General features: G+C 44.6%; 1 protein-coding gene across 1 annotated transcript; it reads right to left on the minus strand.

Annotated features, from left to right (window-relative positions):
* Positions 1-1,909: 1,909 nt before the first annotated feature.
* On the minus strand, positions 1,910-16,161 carry Sntn (sentan, cilia apical structure protein). The gene is given in 5 exon segments (XM_076856229.1): positions 1,910-2,068; positions 6,133-6,272; positions 12,767-12,801; positions 15,985-15,998; positions 16,000-16,161. Coding segments are annotated over 5 exon segments (510 nt in total).
* Positions 16,162-16,438: the final 277 nt, after the last annotated feature.

Here is a 16,438-nt window from a genome sequence, read left to right on the forward strand (position 1 = left end):
CAGCCTCCCCCAGCACCCAGACTAGTGGGGCAGCTGTGGTGGGCCATGTTGCCACTGATCATGGCCCAGGGACTCGGAGCAGAGGGTTGCACCCAGATTCTTAAAGAGCCTACCCAGCTTAAGTGTCCCTGGCCAGAGCCTCGGCACTCTGCACTCTGAGGAAGCAGAGAGGTGCCATCCCCCTATTGTTTGGTAGAAAAGGGATGGTTTGGTGAAGAGCACATGCTGCCATCTTTACATGCATGGAGTCCTACCAGCTATCGACTCCTGGAAGGTAAAGGCTGTGACTCATCCTCTCTCTTTTTCTTTTTTTGGGTGGGAGGGTGCTTACCCACTGAGCCACATCCCCAGCCCCTCTTTTGTATTTTATTTAGAGACAGGGTCTCACTAAATTGCTTAGGGCCTTACTAAGTTGCTGAGGCTGGCTTTGAACTCGAGATCCTCCTGCCTCAGCCTCCAGAGCCGTTGAGATTACAGGCATGCGCCAAGGCATCCAGCTCTGCCTGTCTCTAAACACCAGCTTATAGTAAAAGTGAGATAAACCTGAGGTGACAGGCTCACTGTGAAGCTTTGTGACGACCAGAACACTTACTTGGTCTTCCCTCCCCTGGTGCTGGGATCTTGACTGTGGCGTTGGTTATCTGGGTGACCTGAATCCTCATTGGCCCACTGTGAGCCTCAGCACCTGCGGCTGAAAATGTCCTTTGTAAAGATGAACCAAAAAGGCGTGTGTGAAAGCCCAGGTGTGTTAAGCTTGTGACTCTGGCTGTTGCCTGGTGCCATCTCTGGGGGCCTGTCTGTGCCTGTCAGCAGCTGCTAGTCTGCTCCTCTGAGACCTGTGGTCCCCAGGCACATCCCTACATGAATAAAAGCCTTTGAAAGGGTCTGTCTGGTTGGTGGAGGCCTTGATATGTGTCTCTCTGTGTGTAATTTATTTTATATATATGTATTTTTTTATTATAGAAGGACACAATACTTTTATTTACTTATTTGTATGTGGTGCTCAGAATCGAACCCAGTGCCTCATACATGCTAGGCAAGTGCTCTACCCCTGAGCCACAGCTCCAGCCCCTGTGTCTATGTGTGATTTAAATGCAGGAATGCAGGAGGTAGTCAGGGGGTGGTGTGGGTCTTTGGAAGAGGACCACTTTTAGATCATAAGGTTGGTTAAACCATCTTGTTAAACCATGATCAGATGACAGAGATGGTATTGGGGGTATTAATTTTAAAGTCAGGCTTACTTAGGGGTAATTCATAATCACCCTTCTCAGGGTGCAGTGCTAAGAGATTGACAAATTCCCTTGTGCCTGTTTGTGAACGATCTCATTTCCCACCATGTCCCTGGCATCCAACTGTTTGTTTATTTTATTATTATTATTATTATTTTAAATAGAATATCAGGAAAGCTTTGACCTTTGAACCCAGGTCAGATAATAAGCTCTTTTAGCATCCTGTATCCCTTACTGTAATTATAACTATGTTGTATTTGGAAAGAGTGTTCATTGTCCATCTTTTCTGCTGGAGACCTGTCAGGGTGCCTGCAGGAGGGGACTGTCTGGTCATTCTTCTGTATCCTTGGCAGCGTCACCGAGTAAATGCTCAACAGACATCACAGAATGAATGAATGAATGAAAGAAAGACTCAGTGTCTATGAGAAAAATGCTCTGTGTCACTGTGGACTTAGCAAAAGCAGTTGGATAGTCATGTATCATGTTGTAAAGCACGGCACACAAGTAAAGTATGATCCAAACGTCTCTGACGAGTTATACGAGTCTGAATATCAATAATCAGAACCATCTGGGATTCAGGATCAGTATATTCAACCAATTACAAAAAGAAGGGAAAAAAATCTTTGATCATTGGACACCGTGCTCAGACGTTATTTTATCTACCCTCATCTTTGAAACTGTCACTTGTCATTTTTCGCACTCCAAATATCTTGTAGTAGATCTGACATGACGGTGACACTCAGGAGCAAGATCATGAAGTCCTCGAAATCAAGCTTATTTTCTGTGTGCTCCTCCAGCTCAGAAAGGATGTCTTGGTAGTTTGACTTGGTTTCCTGGCCCTGTGAGAAGAAAAAGGAAGGAGGAAAAATCTCATTCATTGTGAAAACCTTGGGTTTACAGATAATAAGCGCAGATGAATGTTTTCAATAGATAACATGCAGGTTGTCACCCGTATTACCAAAGAATGGCATGAAATCTCTTCTTGGGCTGGGCCTGGTGGCGTACGCCTGTAATCCCTGCAGTTTGGGAGGCTGAGGCAGGAGGATGGCGAGTTCCAAGCCAGCCTCAGCAATGGAGAGGCCCTAAGCCACTCAGTGAGACCCTGTCTCTAAACAAAACACAAAATAGGGCTGAGGAGGTGGCTCAGTGATTGAGTGCCCCTGAGTTCAATCCCCAGTACCCACTCCTCCAAAAAATCAGTTTGTGGGTTACCTCATTTGATCCCTGCAGGGACCTTTCTGAATATGTACTATCATTGTGCCCTCTTCTGATGCTGTATCAGAATTCAGTGATAACGGAGCGACTCTGCCTCAAGCTAAGCAGCTTTGGGTATGGAGCTAAGATGTGTGCACTTGGCTGTCTGATCCTAGAGCTCTGGCTCTAAAACCTGCTGCGCTGTCCTGCCCTTTTCTTGAACACAGACGCCGTTGCGTTTTCAGATTTTCAAACTATACCCTCTTTTTTATGGGAGGCCTCCGTTATGTCTCTGCCTGACCTGTAAGACGGTCCTGCAACACAGGAAAAACGATGCCGAAAGAAAGCAGGTACCGGGGAAGCTTGTTCGGCATTTAGTTGGATCATAGATCAGATCCAAGTTTGTGGTCCTCATAAACAGACCCAAGGAAACTATCTGAGTAGCATGTGAGTGGAGAGGCTTCTCAGGGTCAAACCCCTGGATCAATAAAACATAAAAGTCCTTTGGTTCTTCCACCCAACTGTTCCCCTTGACCTCAGCCCATGTGCTGGCTGCTCAAAACCCTCTCAGGAGGAGGGAGCGCTTCTGGAATGATGGGGTGCTCCCTCTGCAGGCCAGGACCCTGCTTTATCAGCTTTTTCCCTGCTGTGACTAAAAGACCTGACCAGCACAACTGCAGAGGAGGAAAAGTTTATTTAGGGGCTCACAGTTTCCGAGGTCTCAGTCCATAGACAGCAGGCTCCATCCCTCAGGGCTCGAGGGGAGGCAGGACATCATGGAGGAAGAGTGTGGTGGAGGGAAGCAGCTCACATGGTGACCAGGAAGCAGAGAGAGACTCCACTCTCCAGAGACAGAGACCCCAAAGCCACGCCCCCAATGCCCCCTCCTCCAGCCACACTCACCTGCCTCCAGCCACCACCCAGTTAATCCCATCAGGGGTTCATTCACTGGTTGGGTTAAGGCTCTCACAACCCAGTCATGTCTCCTCTGGACCTTCTGGCACTGTCCCATAAGTGAGTTTTGGGGGACACCCCACATCCCAACCATAACACACTGGTGTAGGGAATCTCACAGAGCTGGGCTGTTGGGTCAAGGTAGCATTCTGACATCTCTCTATAAAATTGAACTGTCACCGTTGATCCTGAGACTGCCTGGGATGAACTGTCCACTGGAGTCCCCTGAACTATGGCCCTGCTCTCTGGTACCTCTCGTCTCAAGCAGAGGACAGCATGCACTGAAGCCTAGGCATGTCCACTGCTGGCATGGCTTAGTCTTGGGTTTAGTCTGCACCAAGGGTCAGGAGGCGGAAAGTCTTTCCTAATGACTGCTTTTAATTTTTTCCTTTGATATTCTCAGAGGGATCATCAGTGACGTCAAGGTGATGATCCGCTAAGTCTTCATTTTCATGCTTATTAAAAGCCCTCTGAAGCCTTTCCAAGACACCAGCTAGGAAGCCTTTTTTCTCTCTGAGGTGTGCCATTTATTTTAGCCAAAGATAGAGTGAATATTACATGATTTATTCACACCTCTCTTCTTTAAAGAGTCCCCCCAAACTTTTCAATCTCTTGTCAAATTCTGCCTAATATTTCTGCCTAAAAATAACATTTCCTTAAAAAACAATGCATCTATAATATAGAACATTTAGGAAAAAAAAGTTTTTATGTACTTTTTATTTATTTATTTTTGGGGGGGCTGCAGATTGAACCCAGGGTTGCTTTACCACAGAGCTACATCTTCAGCCCCTTTTATTTTTTCATTTTTAGATGGGGTCTCACAGAATTGTTGAGGCTGGCCTCCAACCTGAGATCCTCCTGCCTCAGCCTCCCAAGTAGCTGGGATTACAGGTATGTACCTTTGTGCCCAGGTTGAAAAATGTTTTTAAAAGAATGAATATAAATATAACCCTTACCCCATTACCCAACTATGGCTAACCCTTACTAACATTCCTGTCATTTTTATGTGTACTACACTACACACACACACACACACACACACATACACACACACTTTTGAAATAATCATAGGCTCATAGGAATTAGTACCCTAGAACTGGCTTCTCCCAGTGGGTAACAACTTATATGACTTAGTGCACTAAAACAATATATGCATATGGGTATATGTACATGTACATACGTGTGCATTACACATAAAGAGACTAGTTATCTTTTTAGTGTATCAGAACATGTATAGAAACTTAGAAACATCCTCTACTTTTTTCTACTTACTAATAAACATTGGTGGTTTAAGCACACAAATCTTTTATTCTTACATATTTTCCCTTGGCCAGTCTTACCCAAAGTATGAACACGTACTCATGATAGAAGGTGACGCAGTTTCAGATGATACACGATTAAAGGTTAAGTAAGAATTCATAGTCATCTAGATTTTTTTTTAACTCTACTCTTCCATTTTTACCCACTGAATTCACATTTTTTGAATATGATAAAGTAGTCTTATAAAATGAACGTATGTAGACATAGAGAAAATGTAAAGGAAAAGTTCAAAGTATTTGAAGATATAGGCTGTAGACGGATGTGGAAATAAGATGGCATTCAAATGGCCCAAGTGTGAGGCATATGCCCCTCAGTGGTGTAGGTTACTCCCTTTAGGTCTGTGACTGTTTATATACTGCCAATTCTTTTTTGGGGGGGAGGGGATTCAACCAAACGGTGCTTAACCACTGAGCCACATCTCCAAACGCGCCCCCCACCACCACCACTTTTTTTTTGAGACAAGGACTCACTAAATTGCTGAGGCTGGCCTCTAACTCACAATCCTCCTGCCTTAGTCTCCTGAGCCTCTGGGATAACAGGTGTGCCCTGCCAGGCCTGGGCCAACTCTCACTTCTGCATCAAACACAGCTCTCTCAACTCATGCATCCTGTGGTTTTCTCACTTGAAACTTTCTTGGATGTCTGAAAATTGACATATTCTAAGGGAACGCCTTCCTTTACTTCCTCCCAGATAGATAACCCCTCTCACCTCAATTCTGCATATTCTGCATCTTTCTCTTTTCTGGGAAGAGATCCGGCATTGACTTCTTCTCCAACTCAAAACTGGGCTGTCATTCAACTCTCACAGCCAATCATCCCATTCATTCTGTCTTCCAGATGTCCCCTCCCTCAACTGCCCCCCAGCTCCTGTGATTTCTTAGACTTGGAAAACCATTTCCAGTTTCCTCCAGCTCTTAGGCTGTGTGAGATGAGTAAGATTTGACTTTTCCTGACCTCTCTGGTTTTCCACCACACCACTTCCTACTTCCCACCCGCTCCTTACCAATTGCTCACTCACCTTCCAGGTTCCTGATCTGCCCCAGGGACTTTGCACATGCATCCCCTCTGCTCAAAAGCCATCCTTCCCACTCCTTGCCTGGCTAGCTCCTGATGGCTCTTCAGACCTTAGCTACACCTTGGTGTTCCAGGAGCCTGCCTCTGACCTCTCGCCCCAACACAGTTTTACTCTCACTCCCTGCTCTACTCCTACATGTCTTGTGAACATTCCTAAAGATGGTTTCAGTATATTTCTGGATCATTTGCTTGTTTATTGCCTGAACTTCTGTGCCCCACTCACTGTCTGGCAGCCAGTAGGTGCTCAATAAACATCTGCTGATTTCAACAACTTGATGGAGCCTCGAGCTGGGAGTTGGTGGCTCTTTGGGCCAGCTGTTAAGATGTGGCTCCTATTTATTCATGCAGGAAAATTCTCTTACCTCTGTGAAACTCCTAAATTGAGTTTGCAGCAGATTTTTGGCAGTAGCTTTTCCAAGTTTGCCATCAGGGTCAGAAGAGTTTCGGAAAATCAAAGCGGCGGTAGCAATGGATTTTTCCAGATCTGAACCCTTTTTTAAAGCTGTGAGGAAAGACATGTGCATTGAGGTCGGCTCTCTTGGAAATGACTTTCCCCAAACAGGGGGATATTTGTATCTTCCAAGGATACTCTGGGCAACAGATTTGGGAGGTGTACATCAAAGACACAATCCCTGGTCCTTTGCCCCCTATCTGGGAGCTGGATACAGAGGTTCCTGATCCTGGATCTTTAAACAGTGCAGAACAAAATTTCCCTTAGTAGCATTTAGAATTGGTAGAATTAGTATGATACTTAACACCTGCTTACTCGGTAACCTTGGGAAAACACCTCACCTCTCTACGCCTTGGTCTTTCTGAGTTGTAATTTCATTCAGTTACTTAACATACATTTATGGAACACCTACTATGTGTTGGGCTCTGTTTTAGACGGCTTTCTTGCAGCTGTGACTGAGAGACCTGAGCAGAACAATTATAGAGGAGGAAAAGTTGATTTGGGGGCTCAGGGTTTCAGAGGTCTCCGTCCATAGACAGCAGGCTCCATCCCTCAGGGCTCGAGGGGAGGCAGGACATCATGGAGGAAGAGTGTGGTGGAGGGAAGCAGCTCACATGGTGATCAGGAAGCAGAGAGACTCCACTCTCCAGAGACAAAGAGAGACCCCAAACCCACGCCCCCAATGCCCCCTCCTCCAGCCACACCGACCTGCCTCCAGCCACCACCCAGTTAATCCCATCAGGGGTCCATTCACTGGTTGGGTTAAGGCTCTCACAACCCAGTCATTTCTCCTCTGGACCTTCCTGCACCGTCTCACACGTGAGCCTTTGGGGTCCACCTCCCATCCCACACCATAACAGGCTCAGCCTTTGAGGTTAAGGATATCTCCCTTAATAATACAGAATCCCACTCTTGTGGAATTTCTGTTCTGTGTCAGGCACAGCACCCCTTTAAGTACAATAAAGGAGAGGACTTCCAGGACAAGTCCTCTGATACAAAGGGGGATCAGAGGTCTTGCCCCCAGTCAAGGTGGTCTCCCAGCTGGTGGGTGTGGCTTGACCTCCTTGACAGGGCAGCGCTACTTTACTCCTTCCTAGCGGGTGGCAAAGTGAACATGGGAAAATGCACCAAGTACCATAAAATCAGCTCCAGACTCTGAGCTTTTCAAGTCACCTTTGTATCCACTCCTATAGAATCTGTGCAGAACTCTTTATAGCAGCTCAATCCTTAACCTCCACAAATAGAAAGCAAATCTCCACAGGGCCAAGGGTCCTATCCCGTATCCCCAGTGAACAGCACAAGTATCTGCTAATAAATGCTACTGAATGGATCAGAAAAAGGTAAAGAAACACAGAGTCTCATAGCTTTCAGCAAAGGTCATGGGCCACAAGCAGAGGTTCAAAGAACCATGTGTCATGGGAATAACGTGGCTTCTGTTACATAGCTGTGTGCTTGGTCCTCCACCAAGTACTCGGCACAGGAGGTCCCAGAGCAGATGTGGTCTCTGTTCCCGTATGTCTTATGATCTAGTGGTCAAATAAATAAAGATCAAGAGGATGTGTATGTCTGTTCATAGGTGTCTGTTCTTTACTTCTGTTTCCACATATGTATCTAGCATGTGTATATATATATATATATTTGCAACTTGTGATGTATGAGACTAACGAAATCAAGAGACAGAAACACAGTTATAACTTGGGTCTGGGAAGAAAACTACTGAGATAGATAGATGATCTGGAAAGCCCATATGAGGAGATTGATAAGGAAACTTATAGAATGAGAAGGAGCCGCCATGTCAAAGGTGTGTGGGGGTCAAGGTGGGGTCGGGGCTTTGCTGAGTGTTTCGACTCAGGGAGCTGCACAGGTGAAGGCTTGTGTCAGAAGGTCTATTGTGCAAGAGCCGAGAGAAGACGGTTGTTTCTGGAGTCTAGCAGCGAGAACAGTGCTTGCCTGGGACGGGTAGGCGAGGGCTAGATTGGGCAGGGCCTAGATAGGCTGTGTGAAGCAATCAAGGTTTTCTTCAAGGGGGAAGAGAAGGCAGGGAAGAGTTTAAAGCATATAAAATTTCAATGAAAGGTGAAGGAAACTGGGTGTGATGGTGCACGTCTGTAATCCCAGTGGCTTGGGAGGCTGAAGCAGGAGGATTGCATGTTCAAGGCCAGCCTCAGCAACTTGGGGAGGCCCTGTCTTAAAATAATATATAAGAAAGGGCTGGGGATGAGGCTCGGTGGTTAAGTATCCCTGGGTTCAATCCTCAGTACCAAAAAAAAAAAAAAAGAAAAGAAACTGAAGGATGGGGGAAACGTAAGAATTCCTTAAGAGGTCAATACTTGTTCTGTAGTTTGCACCAGTTGATTTACAAATTAATAATCCAGGATAACTCTGCCAGGCTTTAGGATGGGATGCTGTCCTGGGTCTGAGGATTTTCTTGGAGGCAGTCGTCACTGGCAGTGGATTTTCTTTACTTCTTTTTTCATTTTGGTGGTCTGGGGTTTGCCCAGGGCCTCTCACATGCTAGGCAGGTGCTCTACCACTGAGCAAGGCTCCTGGCCCCAAAGCAGTGGATCTTCATGCTGAGAGTTGGGTTTGCAAAGCATGATAGGGACCTTCCTTGTTTACTACATGTTGGGGGTCTTTAAACATGATCTTATTTAATGCTTCAAAAAACCCACAGAGGTGGGTAGTATTTGTGCCTCGATTTTACATATTAGAAACCTGGAAATGGGAGGTTAATCTTGAGCATCGTGAGTCCACACTGCTGAGAAGTGATAAACACAGCCCTTGAAGGTCTTTCTGGCTTCTAGGCTCATAGAACCATCAGCCACTTTAGAACATCTGTTTGCAGGTCCCGTGGGAATGGAAGGCGCCATTTTCCCAACCCTCCGGTCAAGTTCAAGTGTAGCTGTGCTCAGCATTGGGACTCCGTCTGGACTTGCCAACTCATCCTTTTCCTACATCTCTTTGGAAAGACAGCATGCATTCCCCCCCACCCCATAAACTAGCATATGTTCATGGTAAAAACAGAAGTAGGAAATATTTAAAATAAAAAATAACCAAGAGCCCTGGCTGTCCTACTCACCCTGATGATATTTTGCAAAGCGTTTTAGTTTCTTGTTTTTAGGGTTCTTTAATAAACCCAGCAGGTTGCCTCCAGACTTCTTTGCTCTCTGACGTGTAGACTTGTGAACTGGTGTGTGAAGGCATATTGCAAAGGTCTGAGTGCAATTAGAAGCATAAGGGATTGCAATTTCTCTGCTGGCGTCTATCTTTTTTTGGAGGGGGAGGGGTACTGGGAATTGAAATCTGACACTCAACCACTGAGCCCCATCCCCAAACCGATTTTGTAATTTATTTAGAGACAGGGTCTCACTGAGTTGCTTAGGGCCTCATTAAGTGGCTGAGGCTGGCTTTGAACTCGTGATCCTCCTGCCTCAGCCTCCCAAACTGCTGGGATTAGAGGTGTCCTCCGAGGTGCCCAGCTCTGCTGGTAACTTTCATTGGCTGCCTTGATTCTGGATGGGGGACAGCAGGGAGGCTGCTCAGCTGGGTTACTTCACTTGATTCTCTTCTGCTATTTCCCTCATGCATGTTTTTTACTTTGATACTGTTGGACTGTGTGTGGTTCTCTGAATATCCTAACCCTCCCACAAGTATGTATCAGTAAGTATTTGCTGCCGAGCCCTGTGCTAGTTCTGGGTGTAGAACAATGAACAGCATCCGAGTAATCCCTGACTTTGGGGAGCTCATGTTCTGGTGAACCATAGTAATGAATGATTTTGGAGCCCAGACTCTCCACACCAGTCACTGCTCTCTGGGATGGATGTCTGTCATTCCACTGATGGATTCTTATGTGAGTCCTACAGGGTAGGGTCCTGGTATCATCCACCCTTTATAAATGAGAAAATGGAGGCACAGAGAGATTAAGTAGATTACCCAGAGTCACACAGCTAATCTGGTTCCTCACCCCAGCGTACTCTGCCTTGAGGGTTTGTTTATTTTTGGGGGTGCATATTCTGCAGGGCTCTTTACCACATTCCCAAATAGGGTGACATATCCCTTCTTTATGCTTCTATAGGTCCCTAAATGTAACTTCTCTATAACCCTAATGCTGTTTGTCAGTCTATTTTTTTAAAAAAATGTTTTTATTTGTTCTTTTTAGATATTCAGGACAGTAGAGTATATTTTGACATATATACATGGAGTATACTTTATTCTAATTAGGATTCTGTTCTTGAGGTTGTATAAGATGTGGAGTGTTTATCCATTTTAATTGTCCTCTAGATCTGTGCTGCCCAAAAGATATATAATATGAGTCATAATCATATTTTAAGTTTTCTGTTAGCCACATTAAAAGAACTAAAAAGAATCAGATAACATACTTTTACTATTTATGTACATATTTTTGGGTACCAGGGATTGAACCCAGGGGTGCTTAACAACTGAGCCACATACCAGCCCTTTTCATTTTTTATTTTGAGACAGGATCTTGCTAGGTTGCTTAGGTTAGGGTTTTGCTAAGTTTCCAAGGCTGACCTCAAACTTAAGATCCTCCTACCTCAGCCTCCCAAGCTTCTGGGATTATGTGCACATGTCTCTGCAACTGGCTAATAATGTATTTTATTTTGCTTGATATATGAAATATTATAAATTCAACAGGTCATCAATATAATACATTGAGAGATTTTATAAGTTTTTTCCTGCAATTTTTTTTCCTACTAATTCTCTTAATTCCACATCTGAATCCAAAGTAATCACCTTTCCAGTGGTCAGCAGCTCCATGTGGCTTGTGGCTACCATACTGAACACGGCAGCCCTAGACTGTGTGATCCCTGAGGGCAGTGACCACATCTTTATTATCTCTGCATCTGTGCCCAGGCCCTGAGTGTTGTGTACACATGTTAAGCTGAGCTGACTTGAACCTCAGAACAATCCTCTGCCTCTCCCTCTTCCCCTGAGCTGGAACACAGGACACTAAACATCATGCCTGAGTCAGATCCTAACACTTTAGTGTCAGAGAAGCACCACTCCTGACGTGACAAGCTGTCGAAACACCTCAGTTGAGAACTTTTCCTAATGTCAGTTACTTTTGCAAGTGAGTAAATGGAAGATCCATAGCAGAGAAGCCATTTGCCAAAGCTCATGGAGGTAGCATATGGCTGAATGGACAGTTAGGAATGCCTTTATTCTCTACTCTGGAGGCCAAAAGTTTCCCAAGGACTCTGGTGCTTCCCAAACTTTTCACTCCAAATCTGCCGTAGGTGTTAGAGGCATAGACATATAGCTACTCACCCTACACCCAAATGCTCAGGCAGGCCAGGGCATAAGCCAAGAGAATAGCGCTCAATTCCATGATCTGTGCACGTTTGAATAAACACACATTCTAGGAAGATGAGTCATGTTTACCCTGTGGTTTGTTAAGGCATGAGATTACATGTGGTTTGTTTAAGGAGTCTGGGGCTAGGAATGGTGTGTGTGTGTGTGGGGGGACGGGGCAGGGGAGAGGTTAGTGGGGTTTAAATAGTTACAATCCCCCTTCAACCTTCCAGGGGGAAAAGTTGTCTTTAAAATCTGCTGGAACAATTCTCAAAAGAGCCTGGAGGCTAGATGTGGTGGCACACACCTGTGATTCATCAGCTCGGGAGGCTGAGGCAGGAGGATCGAAAGTTCAAAGCCAGCCTCAGTAACTTTAAGGAGGCCCTCAGCAACTTGGTGAGACCCTGTCTCTAAACAAATTAACAAAAAAATTCCAAAAGGGCTGGGGATGTGGCTCAATGGTTGAGCACCCCTGGATTCAATCCCTGGTACCAAATTAAAAGAAAAAAAAAAAACTGTCTAGAATTGGGTACCTTTTAGAAATAGAAACCACGAGTCTGTTGTGTTATGATAGTGCAAACAGTATTTACATCAAGGGGGAGATTTGTTTAAATAAAAACCTCAAGACTCTCTTCTGGAGAGAGTGGCCAGCCATCTAGGAAGAAAACCAGCTGCAAAGGAGAAACATCCAGCTGTGCTTCTTCCTCTGTAAACATGTTCAGCCACACATTTCGGGATGAGCGTGATCCAAGTGTGTGAGTGTTTTCTTTTCTGTTGCTATTTATCCATGAGACATTTTACCCATGCAATTGAATTTCAAGGGCAAATAGTTCCACTTTGGAAGTTGGCCACACGGTTGTCACTCAATGACCAGGTAGCCGAGAGTCGGTCACATCCTGAGTTCCTCTGAGTGTTTGTAAGTCAGATGCTCAGAGTTCTCCTCTGAATATCCTGAGGATGCTGCTCGTGGGGAAGCTTTTGGATATCATAGGAAGAAAGGGGATCCATCAGGGAGACATAGTCTACTCTTAGCTTTGCCTTTAATGGTTGGTCTCACTTGGGGAAAATCATTCCTGTCCCAAACCTTTCAGAAAACCTTCATGAATGTTCGGTAATGTATCTACAGGCTCCTTCCATCTCTGGTATTCTTGCATGGGCTACTGTTCTAACTCACTCTGGGCATGCCATCATGGTAGAGGGGAAACCCACACATCAGTCACCCCACACCTTACCTTTAATTGAAGCCAGTTGCTTGGATATTGAAATGCTGCCAACAAAATGAAAGAAACGTAATGATTCTGGGACTCAGCGATATTGATATGAGCATCTAAAGCAAAGCAATACAACGACTGGAAAATCTCTGCTTCTCAACGGATATTCACTGAGCATTCTAGGGCTGCAGTTGACTGTCGACCTGAATCCTTTGTTCTCCTGCATGTCATCTAGAAGTACTTGACCGTGGCCATACCCCAGCCACACATCCCTGTCTTCCTCAGAGTTAAGTGGCCATGTGGCTGGGGCCAAAGAGAAGAAAACACCTTCTGCTTTAGTCAGGTTTTTGTTGCTGTGAATCAGAGATAAGAACAATTTTAGAGGAGGAAAAGTTTATTTGGGGCTCACGGTTTCCGAGGTCTCAGTCCATAGACAGCAGGTTCCATTCCTTGGGGCCACATGTCTGGAACTCCCAATCTGAACTGTCATATGAAATAGAAAAAAAAAAATAGATTCTTGCTCTGTAAAGACTTTGGAGTTTCTTTGTTCTAACTGGTTAGCCTACCTAACTAGAAGAATCCTGGGCCATGGGAATATATTGGATCATGATAGAGACCTGTTCCTTTGGGGCTTCAAGTCCACTGCAGAAGACAGATACTAAAGAAGTAACTCCATAAAGAACAATAATGGAAAAGCACCCATGGAGAGCAGGGAGGGCGAGGCTTGTCTGCAGGCAGGGTGTGGCATTTTGCCTGAGTCTAAGGAATCAGTAGGTGAGGACGGGGCAAGAGGGTTTCCTACAGAAGGAACAGTGTGTGCTAAAGTGTTAAGGTGGGAGAAAGTGTGGCGTGGTTGAAGGACCGAAGGAAACACGGTGTGGTTGGAACCTGGAGAAAGCAGTGGAAGATGAAGTCAGGAGCCAGGGCCAGGGAGCAGGCTGAGCTTTGGAGATCTGTGGTTATTATCTCAAGGGCAATGAAGTACAGGGTCAGGTTTGCACTTGGGAAATTAGTTCACCTGCTAATCAGAGGTGGGTCGGAATCCGGGCACAGGAGGCTGAGGCAAGAGGATCACGAGTTCAAAGCCAGCCTCAGCAACTTAGCAAGGCCCTAAGCAACTCAGCGAGACCCTGTCTCTAAATAAAATATAAAAAGGGCTGGGGATGTGGCTCCGTGGTTAAGCACCCCTGGGTTCAATCCCTGGTAACAAAACAACAACAAGAACAAAGAGGAGATTGGAAAAGGGTCCAGATTGTTGGAGGTAGGAAGATGGAGATGAATCTTGGTCCTTTAAAGACGGCAAATCAAAGTCTGATGCTCATTCCCTGTGACTGGCATACTTTTCAAGAAAGCCAACGAGAACAGTAGAAGTTGGTCATAGTTTTGACATTTCTTCTAGAGGGACTTTCAGGTTCAAGGTCTGGTTTTTGACATTGAGAAGTTGAGGCACCATTACCTTTAAGGGGCTTCACTTTTCTCACTTGTAAAATTAGGAAACTGGATTTTATTTCATTTCCTCATTTTTTTTATTGGTACATTTTAGTTCGGCATATTGATGGGATTTGATGTTATATATCAGTACATGCTGGAGCCTGGTTCTATGATGTCGAGGGCCCTTAATATTATGGTGAGCTCCTTTTGATTTTAGAAAACCTCTGAACCTCTATTGTTACCTCCTTCATAGGAAGAACAAAAAGCCATCTTTTACTTTTCACAGCCTGCACTTGTAACATGGCCTGTTATTTTCTATTGCTGTGATTGATTTTCTGTCTCTTCAATTGTCTGGGGTCCTTGAGAAGCCAGCACTCTACAGTTTATCCCCACACCTCCCACCTGTTATGGTTTGGATATGGAGCAATCCCCAAAGGCTTCTGTGTTCATGCAGGTGGTGAAATGATTATATTATAAAGGACATAACCTCATTAGTGGATTAATCCATTTGATGGATTAATAATTTGAATGAACTTCTGGGTGGTAACTGTTGGCTGGTGGGAAGTGGGTCACAGGGGCGGGGGGCCTTGGGGATCATATGTTTTGTCCCAAACTCATCTTGCTCTATTTCTGGGCTACCTTGAGCTGAGCATGACATGTGCCTCACTCAGCCTCAGAGCAGTGGAGTCAGCCAACCATGGACTGAACCTCTGAAACGGTGAGCCCCAAATAAGCTTTTCTTCCTATAAGTTGTTCTTGTCAGGTATTTTGGTCACAATGACGAAAAGCAGATGAACACATTACCTCTTGTCTAGCACAGTATAGAGCACTTAATTTTCAGATGCCCCAAATGGTTTTGGGAACTAAAGTTGTAATATTTTACTAAGGAGATGGAATTACAAGATAAAAAATATTTTCCATTAAAAAAAGAATAGTTCATAAGAGAAACAAATTAAAATTACCACTTTTTACCTATCAGATTGACAAGAAAACCAAAGGTTTGGTAACACAGTCTATCAGGGTTCTTGTGGGAAAGCTGAATTCACACATGGAGAATAAACTAGTGAAACACCAGGGGAGGGCAAATTGGCAGCATCTCTCAGAGTCACCAATGCATTGACCGTTAGCCCAGCAGTTCTCCTTTGGGAAACATGTCCTACTGATATATGTGCATCCATGAAGAAAAATGACACATTCAAGATGATTCATTTTGGTATTTTGATACAAGATTGGAAACAAATGTCTAACAATATGAGACTAGTTAAATAAAATATGTGCATCTGTCAAGTCGTATACTATGCAGAAAGAATGAGAATGTTAAAATGATGCAGAGGTTCTTGAGATACATTACTTAGGGGGGAAAAGCAAGGTATGAAACAGTAGTTTCTGTATGTAACTATTTATGCAAAAACAGTTTCTATGTGCTTATATTTCATTAAAGTAACTCTGGAAGGATAAAAAAATTCCATTTATTTGATCTAAGTTTACACATTTGAATCATGTGAAACGATTTCTCTCTGTCATGGATAATTTGGAAGGATATGCTGTACAGTTAAGATCATTACCCCAGTTGATTCACAAATGTTTCTCTGAAGACAAAGATATTTGTGAAATTGCAGACTCTTTTCAGTCTATAGTCAAAGCTGCAAGTTCTCTTTGTTTTTCCAATTCAATTTAAACCTGGATTTGGGTGGATCACAGGCACCAAACTTTCAATATCTCGGCTACCAAGCTATGCACATCAACTAGTTGGAAATATATTTGCAAATGTAAATGAATTCAATAAAAGAAAGTCAAGTGCCACTGACCTTTTGGGCATTTTCCTTAGGTGCTAAAGTGGATGTTGGGGTTGCTGACGGATTGGACTCCTCTTCCAAGTGGATTGCTTGGCTCTGGGTACGGTGTGGACAGCCACCTTTCCTCTGGTCCCTTGTGTGTTGGCCTTTCCTAAGCAACAGCCACTTGTCCACTGTTACTATTGACATTTACTCCATGACAACTACCAAAGGCACTTCTTGAAGAACTTTTGCTCAGGGTCACGGTATATGAAGACACCAAGTCATTTATGTGTTCAAAAAAGGTTTGGGGCTAGACACTGTCCAAGGCGCCAGGGGCAGGACGGCAAGAGCAGACACAGCTCCTGACCTCAGGGAGGGTGGTGAGGTGACCAGCGTGATCATCAGCTTTTCACCACTGTGACCAGAATACCCTGCAAGAACAACTCAGAAGAGGAAAGGTTGGCACTGGCTCATGGTTTCAGAG

Source organism: Callospermophilus lateralis, chromosome 1 (assembly GCF_048772815.1).
Source record: "Callospermophilus lateralis isolate mCalLat2 chromosome 1, mCalLat2.hap1, whole genome shotgun sequence".
Taxonomy (NCBI): Eukaryota; Metazoa; Chordata; class Mammalia; order Rodentia; family Sciuridae; genus Callospermophilus; species Callospermophilus lateralis.